The 17,458-nt window shown below is 42.0% G+C and overlaps 1 protein-coding gene across 2 annotated transcripts in view; it reads left to right on the top strand.

Annotated features, from left to right (window-relative positions):
- Positions 1 to 17,458, top strand: part of Hs2st1 (heparan sulfate 2-O-sulfotransferase 1) — a 135,584-nt gene that overhangs the window by 104,310 nt on the left and 13,816 nt on the right. For both annotated transcript variants that reach the window (XM_051165987.1, XM_051165988.1), the window contains exons 2-3: positions 3,265 to 3,503; positions 15,433 to 15,518. In XM_051165987.1, coding sequence (XP_051021944.1) covers positions 3,265 to 3,503; positions 15,433 to 15,518 — 325 coding nt within the window. The remainder of the gene's footprint in view (positions 1 to 3,264; positions 3,504 to 15,432; positions 15,519 to 17,458) is intronic.

The raw sequence follows: 17,458 nt of genomic DNA, 5'->3' as shown, positions 1-17,458 counted from the left end.
TTTAATATTAAAATTTTGGAAATAATAATACATTAAAAAGTTGCAAAGATAATGCAGCATTTTTTGGTTTATAGTTCCTAGAAAACAGGCGAGTACTGTCCATCTGTTTCACTGAAATAACCACAAAGAGCTTTGCAAATTCCAGAATAAAAAAACTTTTCTCTAAGTATGGTAACTAGTTTAAAGAGTGTGCTTCTGTACTATGTCCCACAGTATTTGCCTGTAAAGTTGTGCCCTGTTTTCTCTAACTGCAGTGAGAAAAATAACTAAATTTTAGCCACTGTAATGTGGAGCACTAAGTCTGGGGTCAGACTGACCTGGGATTGTGTTCTAGCTAGCATCAGCAATCAACCAGCGGCCACATCATTGACATCAGTCTCCCGACTAAGTGGAGATAAGAATGGGCTTATTCGAGTTCTTTCAAGACTAAATGGTGAGGCAGGTACAGTATGGAGGCACATAATGAGAAATAGGTTGATCACAAACTTAGGACAGACCTGAGCTCCTAAGGCAGCCCTGTCTCAAAAAACAAGAATAAGCAGCTTGTAAATTTTTGTTGTATTACCAGGTTTGCTTTTTATATCATTAAAATGAGCTAATATTTTAAGATTCCTGTGTTTTGTACTTCTTTGTTTTTGATTATATCCTAAATGAAGTTCACATTATATTAGCCATTTTAGAGTGAGCAGTCCACTAGTGTCAGTGTTACGAGCACTACTTTTGTTGACTTCCAGAATATTTTCATCCCTGAGGGAAGCGCTGTAACATACAAGCAAAGAAGTAGTGTTCCCCATTCCTCCCCACCCTGCGGCAGCCACTAGGCTGCGTTCTGGTTAACGAACCTACCTGTCCTAAGTACTCCGTCGTGATCTTTACTTACTGTCTTGCCATTTTTACTTCTAGATACATGCTTTATTCTTTCTAAGGAGGAATAGTATGATGGTTTATATACGTATCATGACGTATTCATCTATTGCTAGGTCTCTGGACCGTTTTCATCTTTCTGCTCTAGAAAAAAGTGCGACTGTAGATAAGTATTTGCTTAAATACATGTCTTTAGTTCCTTGGAGCAGCCACCTGGGGATGGAATTGCTAAGTCATATTCTGTATTTAAAATTTTGAGAAATTTCAAAATGTTTTCCATTGTAAATGCACTTACAGTCTTATGAGCAGTGTTCTGAGGGTCCTGGTCCCTGTGCTTTCTCGTGAACACTTTAATAGTAGCTGTCCTAGCGATGCAAAGTGGCACTTTATTGTGCGTTCCATCTGTGTTCCCCATAGCTGTTTCAAGCCATTTCTTCATGTGTATCTCCATTTGTATATCATCTGTATTGCTTAAATGTTATTCTCATGTATGTGTATTCTCCTTTACTCTTGCTCTACCTATCTCTCAAATATCAATACTTTAAATGTATTTTTAAAAATTATTTTTGACATTTTGCTTTCTGTTCTATGTTATTTTCTGGACTCTTGTACTTTTTTGTGTTTCTGTTTTCTGAATTCTTGTGTATTCTTTAAAACAATTTTTTTCTGGGGCTGGAGAGATGGCTCAGAGGTTAAGAACACTGACTGCTCTTCCAGAGGTCCTGAGTTCAATTCCCAGTTACCACATGGTGGCTCACAGCCATCTATAATGTGATCTGGTGCCCTCTTCTGTCATGCAGGCATACATGCAGACAGAGCACTGTATACATAATAATAAATGAATAAATCAGAAGGAGGAGGAGGCGACATGTTCTCTAGATGTGGGGCTTTTAGCTTCTGTTCTCATGCTGTGTGCTACTGCCCCATGGTCTGCAGTGGGAGTGTGTGGTTGATGGCTCCCACATGTTTTTGTAGGTACAGCTTTGTCTTCTCAAGTTGCTCTCACATTTTCTTGTTGTTGCTGATTCTGTTATGTCTTTGGGCTTCATCTTATTTGGGATTTCTTGGCTCTGTTTCTGTCTCCTGCCTCCTTTACCTCTTGACTGTTACAGAGTGTTAGACTGCAGCTCAGGCTCCCATAGCCTCCCTGGTTCCTGCTTCGGGGTCTCCTCCATCCTGCTGCTGAGCCCACTCACAAGGTTTTACTTCAGTTACTATACTTTAGTTCTAAAATTTCCATTTTTTTTGTTTTAATGTTTATTGTTTATCTTACATGTATGTGTGTGCACCACATATGTGCCTGGTGCCTGTGAAAGCCACAAGAAAGCAGTAGAAAAGGTACTTTCTTTGTCCATGGTAACTAGTTCTGAATCAAAATTAAAGGCATATGCCACCATGCCTGGCTGTTGGCAAACTTTAATAAACTAAGAAATAAATAAATCCTAAGTAGATTTCAAATAAGTCTCCATAAAATAATTTCTTTTCTAGATACATTTTATTTGTGAAATTTCTGCATTTTTTAAAATTCCCTCTTGCTGTGACCAAATACCTGACAAGAAGCAACTTAAGAAAGGGTTGGTTTTGACTGACTGTGTGAAGGAGACACAGTCCACCATGGCAGAAAATCTTAGCAGCCAGAGGAAGAGACTGTTCACATTGGCGTCTTACCTCGGGAACAGGAACGGAACAGAAAGTGGGGCCTGGTTGTCAAAACCCTAAAAGTCCATTCATTTCGTTCAGCCAGGCTCCACCTCCTAAGACTTCTGGAACTTTCCAGAGTAGTGTTTTGTGAGCCATGGGGGATGTTTCATGGTTTAGCCACAACACGTGCAGTCCATCTGTTGTGTGTTCGGGAATTCCTTGAGGCAATGGAAATTCTCTTAGGAAATGTGGTGAATCTAGAGCTGTGGGTACTCCTAGCCTTTGCTCTTCTGTACTACAGTTTGAACTAGTTATCCTTTTCTTGATTTGCCTCTTTTTATCCTGCAGAAATAGTTCTGAAGGTTTGACCTTTAACGACCATTCTTCCTTGGCTCTTGGGAAGGAAAGGTGTGCCCTGTGCTGAAGCTGTTATAGAGTGAAACTAGCTTATCCCCTTGGAAGCCCTGCCTGCCTGTGCTCCTTGGTTCTTTGTTTTCGTTTTCTGCTTTCTTTCCCTCGCCTTACGATGATCAGAAGTTAGATGTTCATGATTGTGTAATGCTGTCAAGAACTCAGCTCGCTCTGAATGCTGTGCAAAGTGTACAGGCGATCATTGGGAAGTGTAGACTTTGGGTGAGGTGGTTAATTTTGGTGTGTGGTGTGTTTTTATTTGTAAGGCTTTTTATAGTAAAGTTTGTAAAAAAAATAAAAATATTTAAAAATGTAAAGAACCTGGTTCAGCTTTCCTTTTCTTTGCAGAAAGGGCAATTGCAAGACATGAAGTCCGAGAAATTGAACAGCGACATACAATGGACGGCCCTCGGCAGGATGCGGCTTTGGATGAAGAAGAAGACATAGTCATCATCTACAATAGAGTCCCCAAAACTGCCAGCACCTCCTTCACCAACATCGCCTATGACTTGTGTGCAAAGAACAGATACCATGTTCTTCACATCAACACCACCAAAAACAACCCAGTGATGTCACTGCAAGATCAGGTAATTACCATGTGGGGAAAACACAAATGCTCTCTGCTTTCTCCTCAACCTGATATTACAGGGATCAAGTGTTTTAAAGGAATGTGTGCACTCTTACCAGTGAATTGTATGTGGGATTTTAGGTAGAGGGCAACCAGTTTTTTTCAAAATTTATAGTTTTCCTAATATTTGACACGTTTCTTGCATATGTCTATGGTTAAAATTTTGTAAAATAAGCGAATTGGTAAATACCTAGAAGTTTTGGACACAGTTTTGATATTCTTCAGTATGAAATCTCTTTGTTGTTGTTGTTGGTTGGTTTGTTTGTTTGTTTGTTTGTTTGTTTGTTTGTTTTAAGACAAGGGCTTTCTATGTAGTGCTGGCTATCTGGAGCTTGCTATGTAGACTAGGCTGACCTTGAACTCACAAAGATGTACCTCATGCCCAGCTTGGAATTTTTTTTTTATAATTTAAGAAGGTTCCTGTAGCAAAATTTATTTTATTGTCTCGGCTTATAATCAGAAGATACCTAGACACAGTTCTGTGCTAGCGTCCTGAGTTTCATCTTCAGTAACTCCTACAAATATTAGGCATAAATCAACCTCCTGGAGAGCAAATAGTGGCTGACGTCTTTAGCAAAATCTTACTTTCTAATTCCCAGGAATTTTAGATGAACAAATGGATAGGTAACTTTATGGAATAGTATGTTAACATATTGGATCTTTTCAAATGAAATCTAATTTATCCATATCTTCAAAACGTAGCTCACATTTTCCACACACCTGCAATGATGATTATAATTATAAAGTTTGCATTGTAAAATTTGAAGGTGGTGGGTATTTAGCCATCATAAAAAGACACTGAACTCCTAGGTAACCCCAGATGCCATATTGGAGGAGCTCCATGAGAAGGCATCTGTTGCAGTCATGCTGTAGCTGGTTTTCAGCTGCTTGGAAGCAGTGGAGCACTCCTCATATCGTCACAGAAGTGACCATTTGCCCATTATTAAGCCTGTCTATAACCTTTATACTAAACCGGGAATAAAATTGATAGGTGTTCTTGCCCAAGAGCTGTTTTTGAACGCTATTGGTAAATGGCATATCATCTACCCATCTGTTTTTTGTACTGTCTATAGGGTCATTTATTATTATTTTTTTAATAGAACCAAAAATATATGTCAAGCTGGGGTGGTGGCACATGCCTGTGCAGGTGGATCTCTGGTCTTCAAAGCAAGTCTATGGCAGCCAAGGCTACACAGAAAAACCCTGTCTCCAAAAAACAAAACAAAAATGCATCACTGTTAGCCAAATCAAATAATTCTTCTGTAAATGAGAGGAAACACAAGCTCTTTTAAACTGCTGGTTGTTTAAAAAAAAAAAAATTCACAGTATATCCCAAGGAACAGCATACTAAATGTTACTTCTGCACACTGTGTGGTCAGGTTTTATTGGCACATTGCAGAACATACCTTGATTTAAAAGGAACATGTCTTGGTTCTCACAGAATAAATTCAGATTCCCTTAGCAGGATTTTTAATGTTAACTTGTTTATTCAATTTTTACTTTATTTTGTATCCAACCTTCCAAAGTTTTCTGGCAGCTACAAGGCACTTGGCAATGGCATGTGCCTTTTTTCATTAGTGAATGTAAGTGTGGAGACGCTCACACACATGACATCAGCAGCCCCGTGTAGATGCATTTCCCAGTTGCATGTGGGTGGGGTGCCCCCATCCTGAACAGGACTGCTGGTCTATGGCAGCCACTTTATACAATGAGCAGCACTGAGAACTTCTTCTGTAGAGCACTCTAGGTACGTAGTCTTAAGCATTAAATGACATATTCTGAATGTCAGCTGGTAGTTCAAAACCTGGTCCTAATCGGGAGTGGCTTATACAGGGCTTGTGTGATATGACATGTGTAAACTTTACTGATCTCATGTACAGAAGCAAAAACCAAACCAAAACAAAAAACACGTTGTGGCACCCCGTCCTTAGCGTGAAATGTTAAAAGGGCTATAATTTCAAGGCCAGTTCACAAATATCTTCACCTTCTAGACTGTTGTTTTCATGTCGTGTCTTGTTGTGTTAGTGTAGGGGTCTGGATAGTTGTACTCTTTTCTCTAAGCAAATACTTCACATTGGTGTCTGATTGAGTAATATGCTGCTGTGAGAGCCTCTCTATAAAGCCCAGTTGGCTCATAAGAAAGCTGGGGTTGTGGTAGGAGCTGAGATGCTGGTCCATTTGGATCTTCATGTATCAGCCTCTGCAGCTTGGCCCACTCTAGCACTGCACGTCTTGGATACGCTGCTAAACTACTTCCATGCTCAGTTACTTTTCTTAAAGTTTAGAAGCAAGGCCTAAGCAGAGCTGTTCAGTGAGGTGACAGCAGTGTCACTCAGCCAGCCTTGGAAAGTTGTCAGCTTTGCTCTCAAGCGTCTCATTTACTTTACTGAACATGTGACACATACAAAGATTGTGCCACATTCTTTGGGAGAAATACCAATGAAATAAAAAGCATGTCTTTCAAAGAGCTTTTTATACTTTACTTGGAAGTCTAAGACATAGAATCAAAAACTGAGGATACTTAAGACATCAGTGTATGATAATCTCGCATGTGACAGACTATCCTGCAAAACAACTCTCCTTGTCTTCTCTAAAGTTCTAATGTTGTGACAGCTAAACAGGACACAGGGCTAGGATGGAAGCTCAGAGTACAGGAGACTAAGAAAGCCAAGATGTTGTGTGATCGCTAGTTGGACATTTGACTTAAAATGATACGGTCCTCATTCGTAAACAGTGCACGGTGGGGTAGTGAAGAATGAAGTGTGGATGTCTGCCACTCTCAGACACTTGACAACAGTGAGTGTGTCTGAACGTATAAAGAGAGACCACATGCTGGCAGTTGCAGTAGGCTAACAGTTAAAGAGTCTAGGTGAGCAGTTTATGTGTTGGCACCATCCTGTTTCTACTTCTGTAGTGTAGAGTGTGTGTGGAGGCAGGACCAGAATGGGCTCATATGCAGGGCTGCTGCCCCAGCCTCCTGTGTGGAAGGAAGCCACTGGGACAGAGGAAGAACAAAGGCTTTTAAGGCCATTAATAGAACATAGGCATAAGAAACGAAGTGGTTAAAATGACTTTTGTTAGAGTTAGGTTTTTGAGGTGGCCTTTAATTTAGATGATTCAAAAGAATTGACAAGGGCTAGAGAGGTGGCTCAGTTGTTAAGAGCATCGACTGCTCTTCCAGAGGGCCACGTTTGATTCCCAGTGCCACATGGCGCCTCACAGCTATCTGTAACTCCAGTTCCAAGGGCTCCACATCCCTCTTCTTGCCTCTGTGGGTACCAGGAATGTACATGGTGCAGACAAAACATTAAAAAGAGAAAAAAAGGTTAAAAAAAAAAAAAAAAAAAAGAATTGCTGAGAGAAACTGCTCTTCTAATTAAAAACAGCTTTTACATCAGAGAACATCTTGTGACTGTGCCCACTAGGTGGGATTGGCAGCATCCTGTGTTCTCTTCCTTGAATCCATTCTGTTCTTATATTTTTAAGTTGATTATATGTGGCCCATCTTGGTTTAAAGATTGAAAATATCTAGCCCTATAGGACAACATAGTAATATATATTATATTTGTGTTTCTTTAACTTAGTCTCATGCTGACTTGTGGTCATTTTCATTAGAGCCTATAGTTTGCCAGGTGCTGTAGATACATCTCAGAGCAGCACACTAGCTAAGCTTCACAATCTATTCTCTGTAAGCTAACCATTGGTTAAAATGTAAGCTCTTACTCTAAAGGACCAAAATGGAGCTTGATGTTCTGAATTTTTAGAAAGCTTCTTCCACTTGATGTTGCAGTTTATGGAACAGTGATTTAGAACACAGTTTAGTAGCAATATACAGAGACACATATTGAGATCTTTCCAGGAAGCTTTATTCATCTTTAAATTCATGTTTCCTTTTTCCTACAACATCCAAATTTCTTATTCCGGTCAACATAGCCATTCTAATGCTGCTCTTGGCCTTTGCATCAACCTCTTATCCAGTAGATAGCCTACTTTTGGTCGTTGGCTGTGCCAAGGCTTTCTCACTTTGAGACATCTGTTCTTACCTCCTTGTAAAATGTTATCTTCATGTTGTCCGTGTAGTGTTCCATATTAAATGGCAGGCTCTTGACCAGCCATCCTGTGTTGTGTTAACTACTCCTTCCAAGGTATTGGGATCACATCACTCCTGGAACTGATCAGTTTATACACCTACCTTACATGTTAGTTTGGTTTCTTTCTATTTTCCTCTATTATAGTGTCAACCCCTTGAGGGCAGATGTCTTGTTTGTCCTCTGTAGGCCTCATGCCTTGTGCTTCCAATGGTGACCAAAACATGGCAGATACTTGATGCATTTTTTTGTTGAACGATGTAAGCAAATGAGCCAACCTAGATTGTGGTGGGAGTCCTCAGCCGAGCGTAGCGGCATGGCTACAGATACAGGCAGAGCACACTCCTCGTTTATGAAAGCTTGGTCTTCTGTACGTCTTGGGTGAGTCGGGACTGCTCCATAGCTGAGCAGTCAGGTCTGAACCTCAGTCGCAGTGCCCTGTATTGTAGCTGAGCCCCTTGTGTTTGTGTCTATACACTAGTTTTCACGTTAGTCTAGAAAACCTTCTCCCTGATTTAGACTCAAATAATATGCCTATGGCTATACGAGAGATGTTTATTTAAAGTAAATTTATCAGTAGGCGCTGGTGTATAGTAATTACACAAGCTAATAGTAGTCTTCACCTCAATAGATAGTAATTACAAAGCTGGAAGTAGGCCAGGGCATTCAAGGCTATGCCTACTCCTTCAGATAGTGGGAAGGAGTCCTTTTGTGATCACTGAGAATTGGTATGTGGAGTTGAACCTGTCGAGAGTGGAGGTCTGCCTGCTACTGTCTGTGCGATGGTGCCTTCCTGGCCTTTTCCTTTACTATTGGTTCAGGTCTGATTCAACAAGCAAATAAATCATGTACCACCACCTACACTGTGTTTTCCCCAAAGGTGTATTGTGATTACTTGCTAGCCTGGCTCTGCTTGAGTTATAAAACCTGACAGAAGCCATAATTTAGAATCTGCTCCAGGCTAGCCATAAAAGCATTATTTTCATGTACTGTATCTAACTACTTTTTCTGAACCATCCTTCTTGGTAGCATGCTTCAATCAGAGTATGGAGACTGTATTTGAATTCTCTCCTCTACCTCTGCCAGTATCCAATGCTTTCAGCCTCCTAAGCGTCATTTGATGCTGTTGGCTTTTATTGCCCTTTACTGAGCACGTAAGGAAGCATCTGTAAAGTGCACCGGTTGGCTCACCCAGTCCCTGTGAGCAGCATGCCCCAGCAGAGAGCACTAGAAGAAAAAAACAGATGACAGAGCATGAGGTGCAGGAGTGAGAAGGTGAAAAATGATGGCTGGAGAGCTGACTGGACCACGTTGAAGGGGGAAGTGGAAGTGGGAGCAGGAGCATGTGAGAGCTAGAGGGTAAGACTCAAGCATGGCTAAAGGGAACGTGCTCAATGACACTGCAGAGAAGAAGCCTTCAGACTGGAAATTTATTCAGATTACAACTCAGTTGCCATCCTATCACTTGTATCCTCCTATTCCTCCCTCCCTCCCACTTTCACTCTATTCATCTATCCTAAATCTATGACCGAGGGGGACCTCTTCCCCCACTATATGGTCATAGACTATCAAGTCTCATCTTGGTATCCTGCCTATTCTTTCTTTGAGTACCAGCAGGCCTCCCCACCAAAGGGAGGTGGTCAAATATGGAGCACCAGAGTTCATGTCAGAGTCAGTCCCCTCTCTCCACATAACTGTGGAGAATGTCCTGTCCATTGGGTAGATTAGAGTAGGGGTTCGATGTTTACTATTGTATTGTCCTTGGTTAGTGCAAAAGTTTGAGAAGACACCCCTGTACCCCGATCCACCCATCATGATGTTCTTCTTGTAGGTTTTTAGGACCCTCTGGGTCCAAGTTGATTAAAGACCTTAACAGAACTGCCATTTTCTTAAGGGCTACTTACAGCATCTCCATGGAGAACAGTTTTGAGAAAGTGCGTATGAAAGTTCTGTATGAGCTTGGCACTCTGGCATGCTCCACCCGCTTTCCAGAGGAGAAAGTGTGAAGGACACTCAGCTCTGTGGCATCATTTGTGTGCTTATTACTACTTCTGTCCTATAGAGGGATGGGAAATTGCAGCCCCTTTTGTTTATTGGAGATGGTAAATCAGCAGCTTTATTAATGAGACCTTGACTGTTAGTTGCATGGTGGCCACCTAAAAGCAAAGACACATATGCACGTCCTAAGTACCTCTATCGTGTGTCTCTTAAGGGCCCCAGGGCCTTGTGTATTGGAGGTGTGGGTCCTGGGAGGCATATTGTGGAAGTGGGAGAAGCTCACAGCAGTAGGGCCAGGTGGAAGTGATCCTCCAGGGATTCTGGGACCTGGCTCCTCCCCTTTCTTACTTTTTGCTCCTCGTGACAGGGACAGCTCTTGTGGTCTGCCATGGTGTGCTGCTTCTCTTCAGACTGATTATAAATTAAACCTCCAATGTCAGAAGACAAAATAAAATTCCCTCTTGAAAAATGAGTAAGTAATCTGTTGAGGACTAGAAAGCTGACCAGCACAGGTTCTATAGAAAAGAGGTCTTGGAAGAACTCAACAGCAACAGTCTGGGGAACTTAAAAGCAATAACAGTCTGCCTGAACCCACCTCAACTGTTACATCAAACTTAGGTAAAGCTTAGGGTCCTACACAGATATTTGTACTTGGTCCCTTGTTTTACTCCTCAGTGCTCAACAATCCATTATTACTGAAAACAGTAAAACAAGTGAATCTCCTACGTCACAGCTAGAGTGTCTGTCTGTGGGGCTGAGACATTAATGATCATAGTGGATTGGAGGCCGAGGTATGATGGAATCAAGGATTACAGCAACAGCACTTGGAGGCTTGAATGCAAGGAATCAAACGTAGGGCGGCGTCACACACGGTAGACAAGTATTCCATGGTGGTTTGAATAGGTACGATATCCATAAACTCATGTTTGAATGCTTTACCCATATTGAGTGGCACTGTTAGGAGGTGTGGCTTGTAGGAGGGCGGGCTTTGAGGTCTCCAACACTCAAGGTATGCTCAGTGTGGCACACAGTCTCCTGCTGCCTGCAGATCAAGATACAGAACTCTCGGCTCCTTCTCCAGCACCGTGTCTGCCTGCACACCGCATGCTTCCCACCATGATGACGATGGACTAAACCTCTGAAGCTCTAACCAGCCCCAATTAGATAGTTTTCTTCATAGGAGTTGTGGTCATGGTGTCTTCACAGCATTGAAACCCAAGCTAAGTCACGCTCTTATCACTGTTGTATACCTCCAGTCCAGTGGTGAATCTCCAAGAGATCGCTGAGAGATTACCATGGTAGTGATCAAAATCTGAAATTTTCAATACCCAAGTTGCATTGGTGGTGTTTTGATTTTTCCAGCACTGGAGATTGACCCCAGGGCTTTGCATGTGCTAGGAAGGGTCTGTCCCTCACCTTTACCCTTCTTCTTCTTGTTTGTTTTTCTCTTTAAGTTGTACTATATAAGTGGGAGAGGCTGTGACAGGGTTGTTGCAATAATAGAGCAGTTGCCTAGTGTCTGCAAGACCCTGAGTTCAGCATCGCTCCCAAAACACACACGCACACACACGCACACACACGCGCGCACACGCACACACACGCACACACGCATGCGCACAGAGCTAGTTGCTTAGGCATATGAGTAAGTAATCTAAGATAATGTGCTTTTCAGTGCCTTTGTAAAAGTAGAGGCTACAGAATTCCCTTGCTCTCTTCCACCTCCAAAATTCTGATTCCAACTAGAAGTACTTTAATTTGTTTTCTGAAATGCCTGCTTGTGTGCTTCAGGCATCGCTGGAGAGGTGGGAGTGAAGGAAAGTGAGTGTCGGTAGCCAGGATTCACTGCTTCGGTCTTCCTCTTTGTTTTATATACTATAGTAGCTTATACAGTTATTGAAAACCTGCTGGATTTCAGTGTATTTTTCTGAAACAGCTCAAGGATAACCTTGCCCAGGAGTTTCCGTAGCCCTCAGGCCTTTGTTGGAAGTGCCACAAAGTAAGCCTCGCATTAATAAAGTTAGCTGGCTCCTAAGCCCACGCCTTCTGGAACAGTCTTCTTTACTGTGGTCCAGGGGTGAGCCACACCACTTCCCGAAGGCTTACTAGAAATGCAGCGGTCAGGTACTATCTACATCAGACCTGCCGTGTCGGAATCTGTCTCAACAGCTATTCTAGGCGGTTCGTTTTGCACTTTCAAGTGTAAGAGGCCTAGCAGCAGCCTGACTCCGCCTCCTGGGCTTCCCTCATGCTAAAGAACACAGGCTGGATGGGTCGCTCATGCTCAGGATGCTTCAGGTTCATATTGACCGTCCTTAGAAATGTTGGCAGAAAGAGAGGATGCTGGAAGTGTATGTCTGGCTCCTTTTTCTGTGAGTCTCATCATGTTCCACTCCGTATTTGCATGCTCTGGTCCTCTCTGACATTTGCCTTCTGCAGCAGCATTTCCTTAGAATTTAATGTAGCATCATGTGCACATTAAATCTTAGCCTTTGGAAAGAGTGTGCCTTAAACTCTGAAAATCGCCTCCTCTTTGCCCCCTCCACGTGTTTATGGATGTTCTGCCTGCATAGATGTCTGTGCACCATGCGCATGGCTGGTGACCACAGGGCCAGAAGATGGTGTCAGATCCCCTGGAGCTGACACAGGTGGTTGTGAACCACCATGTGGTTGCTGAGAATCCAACCAGGTTCTCCTGGAAGAGCAGTCAGTGCCCTTAACCACTGAGCATCTCTCCAGCCCCTCTTTGTTTTTGATAGAAATAGTGTGATTGACTTTCATAGGACACAACGTAATTAACTGTAACAAGTACGTTTTATGTCACCATGCATCTGTCTTTACAGAGTCAGGTTTTAGATTATCTGATATTTTTTCATTTGCCATTTTATATTTTTATCCTGCCTTGTGCTTAATTTCGTAGAATGATTGGGAAAGAATACAAGAACTTTCAAGGCTTTTCGCATTACTGTCATTTACATCAGTGTATCAGTTAATAATGTGTCCCCTTAAGACTAAACTGTCCCAGGACCTGTTTTCCCCACAGGACACTCTGATGTGTGACTGCATCTGTCCTTTGCCTAACCCAGCAGCTGGCCTTCTGTAGAAAGCAGCTGTCCTCAGTCATGTTACAATGACAGCAGCTCAGGGACAGTGCTGTAGAACAAGCAGGTCAGTGTAACTCACATCTAAACTGTAGACGAAAGACTGATACATCGTCCGAAGTGTAGACTCGGTACTTCTGGGACTGATGTCACAGCTACCTCCCCTCAGTGTAGAATGGTGTGCCTGCCATTTCCTGTGTGTCTACATCTCTCCAGGAGAAAGTCCTGACCAGTTGCTGCTTACTGTACAGATTTGATTTCCTTTGAGAAATTGTGTAGCTGCTGGCACCCAAGCTCTATAAGTTGACCAGTTGTTTTCTTTTTCTTTTTAATTCTCGCTCAATTCTTTAAAAATAATTAATGTATACATACAGAATTTTCCATGTTATACTTTATTATATACTTCAGTTCTGGTAAATTAAGAGGTATTTTGTGACTGAGAGTTGCCTCAGCAGCTGAGGGCGCATACTGCTCTTGCATAGGCCCTCAGCTCAGTTCCCAGCCTCCACGACAGTCTAACACAGCTCCAAGACAGCGAACCCTCTTCTGCATTCTGTGAATACCTGCAGTCACATTCATGTGGCACAAACCTACATACCAGAACATACACATACATTCATAATTTTTAAAATTTAAAGAAAATTTTAGATATTTGAATAGCTTAAATGTTTTATTTGAAGAAGCTTATATATCCAGTCTTTAAAATCTTATAATCATCTTCGTAGTTACATTTTAATTTTTGAAGCATAAGTAAAAATGAAACAAACAAAAATTAAAATGTCTTTTGTGTTATTGTTGTTTTTCTGAGACCAGGGTTTCTCTGTGTAGCCTTGCCTGTCCAGGACTCACTTTGTAAACCTGACTGGCCTCAAACTCAGAGATCCGCCTGCCTCTGCCTCCCAGAGTGCTGGGATGATTTCCTTTTGGATAATGTGTCAGAGAAGAAAACATTTAATATATAGAATAAACTCAACATGGTGGAATACAGCTATAACCCCGACCTTTGGGAGGTGGTGGCAGGAGGACCAAGAATTCAGTCACACCTGGGTATGTGATGAGCTTGAGTTTAGCCAGGGTTTGTGAGATCCTCTTTTTAAAATATGTACACACACACACACACACACACACACACACACACACACACACACTTCCTTACATTGGAATGCTTGCTGGGTTCAGTGTGTATTGTTGATAGGGGTGTATTTGTCTTGCATAGTGACTGGTATGTGCAAGCCTATACCATTGTGGGCAGCACCACCCCTGGGCAGATGGTCTGGGGTACATAAGAAAAGAAACTGAGGGCAAGAGAGATGGCTCAGAGGCTAAGGGCACTGACTGCTCTTCCAGAGGTCCTGAGTTCAATTCCCAGAAACCACATGATGCTTCACAACCATCTATAATGTGATCTGATGCCCTCGTCTAGCCTGCAGGTGTACATGCAGGCAGAGCACTGTATACATAATAATAAATAAATAAATTTTAAAAAAAAAAAAAGAAAAGAAACTGAGCAAGTCAGGAGCAACAAGCCAGTTAAGGAACACTCTTCCGTGGCTTCTGCATTAGTTCCTGCCTTGTTGAGTTCTTGTACTGACTTCTCTTGGTGATGGACTGTAATGCAGAAATTCAGTGACATAAGCCCTCTTCTCCCTTAGCTGCTTATGGTCATGGTGCTGTGTCACAGCAATAGAACACCTAACCAAGACAGCAGGGTCCTCTAGAGAAACAGAATCAGTAGGATGAGTGTACACACACACACACACACACACACACACACACAATTTTTACAGTGTACATACACATATAGTAAACGGGGATCCCATTGGAGTGCATCTGTGGTTAAGAGTACTTGTCTTCTTCACATTACCTGAGTTTGGTTCCCAGCACCCGCCTTGGGCACCTCATATCACATATCCATCTCCATGAGACCCAACACCTTCTTATGGCTTCTGCACATAGATGGCTAGAAACACACGGGCATATGCACACACATCCACATACACACATCCACATAAATAAAAACCTTATAAAAGAATAAGTATTAGAACGTCTTATATGGTGCTGTCTGGGTAGTCTAACAATGGCTGTCTTCACACTGGAGCTGCTGGAACCCGTAACTGCTCAGTCCATGAGGCTGGGTGCCTCAGGAGCCTCAGCCAGGCTCAGATAATCTGGAGGACTCCTAGAGACCAGCTTATCAGTCCACATTCAAAATGTGAAGAGCCCAAGTTCTGACGAAGCAGCAGCAGCAGTAGTGGCGGCAGCAGCACAGGCCGCTAAGGGAAAATGAACTCAGCAGTGAGGTGCAAAGGCAGAGAGCAAATACAGCCTTCTTCCCAGGCCTCCCTAGTCTGGCATCCCCTGTGGCTTGTCGCACTGCACATCACAGCTGTGCCACTGACTTACCTTGTAGTTGATGCTAATTCAGTGAAGTTAGCAGCCAGGATTTACCCTCCTGGGGGGTGAAATGCACACACCCCTGACCCCTCCTGCCACCTGGTGTAAACGCTCTCCACTGTACATGGCTGTGCTAAAGTAGTAGTGTGTACGGATTGCACCACCGGCCCTCACTTCAAACCGTCTTCTAGCTCCGCAACTGTCAAATGCCGGGACTGGATCCTGTTCCGGAGTGGGAGGTGTTTTGCTGTTGGCAGATACTGTTTTCTTCAAATTGCAGTGAGGTGATGAGTATGTCCTCCTTTTTTAGGTGCGCTTTGTAAAGAATATAACCACCTGGAACGAGATGAAGCCAGGGTTCTACCATGGACACATTTCTTACTTGGATTTTGCAAAGTAAGTAGCATCCAAAACGATGTACTGAAGAACGCTTTGTATGTCATCAGCCTAAAACAGAATGGGTTCGTTGAAAAGTGTTAGGAATATGCTGACGTGCCACTTTCAGACCTGTAATTTAAATATTCCTTCCAGTGCTTTACTGCCCTCTAGTGGTCCTAAATTGAATTACAGGAATTCATGTTCTGTTAAGCTAGGGACTACATGACTACCTACTCCATGAGTGCCTAATCTGTTAGACCGTGGCTCACCAGGTCACTGAGAAAACAAAGAAACTCAACTTTTGGTGCCTTAATGTGCTTTTCCTTGAATTGCTGTGTTTCCATAAAGTTATTGTATTAGAAACTAATAATTTTTTCTGAAGTTTGGATGTGATTGTGTTAGTCATGGTAATTTTGTCTTAATTCTCTTAAAGAAAAAATCAAAATACTACAGAATACAATGTTCAGCAATCTGTGGCCCCCCTCGAGAGCCCTTGCATCATTAAGGAGTAATCAGAAAACTGGTTAAGAGGAATAGTCTAAACATAGGATCCATTTGAACATTCTCTGTGGAGTGAGCGCATGGCACCATTACAGTGAAAGGTCACATCCAGACGCCCTGCCAGTAACACTCTGTGTTAACTCAGGGATATCAAAAATGTATTGCTACTTGTAGGTAAGTTCAACTCAGTTCTTAAGTTAGTCTGCGCCTTACAAGAACATGTACATCCACTGTCAACTTTAAAAGGCATTCTTTAAAGTGGTAACCCACTCTCAATTTAACTTTTTAAGTTTGAAAAGGAAAAACCAGAAAGGTATGTCATGGGAGCAGAAAGGAACTCTTCTCTGGAAATCATATAATTAAAGAATTGCCCAAATATTACATAATAAATGATACAAATACTGATTCCCCTCATAATTCCTAAGGTCTCCCAGTAAAATGATAGCTTTCCAGTTAAATGTACACTTTTCTGTAAATAGTTCATATTGCAATACTGAAAGCATTTTATACACAGCTTTAAAATAAACTAGAAATTCTCTCTGCAGAGGCACTGAACCAGTTTCATAAACTTTATTCATATACATATTTTCCCTGAAGGCTACACTATGCTTCAATGAGTGTTTGTTACCCTTTCACCTAAATGATTCTTTTTTTTTTTTCCTTTGCATGGCTTGCTTTCTGATACTGTAGGTTTCCATTATTAAATTGTGTATTGAGTGCTGTTGCTTTGGGGACAGTCTTGTACACAGAGCAAAGCACTGGCGTTTGCTGGAGTACTTGGACCTGAAACAAATAAAGCTTTTTTTCTTTTTTTTTTTTAAAGAATAATCTTACTGAACACTGGGTTCAAATATTTTCATAGTGGCTTGTGTTATTGGAAATAAGTAATATGTGATGAAAATTTTAATAGACTAACAATTATAAACAAGCAGCTAAGCACAATCAATTAGAAGAAACATTTTGGTGCATTTTAATGTGTGTAGTCAAGAAGTTGTAGGTGTGACTATTCCTTAGCTTGGTAGGCTTACAGTCCATGATAGGGAAGGAAGAGAGAAACATCATTTATCAGTTTTAAAGTACTTTATTCTTCAAAACATATTATTGAGCTGAGAATGGTGACATATGCCTGCAATTTTAGTTACCAAGGAGGCTGGTACAGGAGGATTACATACATGTTTGATGCCAGCCCAGACAACTTAGTGAGATCCTGCATTACATTTTAAGATGAGAGTCTAGGAAGATGGCTCCATAGGTAAAATTGCTTGCGTCACACTTGTGAGCACCCAAGTTTGAATCCATAGAACCCGTGTAGAAACCAGGCATGTAGCTCAAGCGTCTATAGTCCCAGTGCTTGTGTGGGGAGGAGGGGGCCAGAGACAGCAGGAAGCTCAGCAGCCAGCTGCAGCAGCAAAAAGACCCTGTCTCAGAGCAGATGGAAAGAGAATTGGCATGCAGGT

The sequence above is a fragment of the Acomys russatus genome, chromosome 23 (genome assembly GCF_903995435.1).
Source record: "Acomys russatus chromosome 23, mAcoRus1.1, whole genome shotgun sequence".
Lineage (NCBI taxonomy): Eukaryota > Metazoa > Chordata > Mammalia > Rodentia > Muridae > Acomys > Acomys russatus.
Note: the sequence above shows the minus strand (reverse complement) of the source record. Positions and strands in the feature narration are given on the sequence as shown.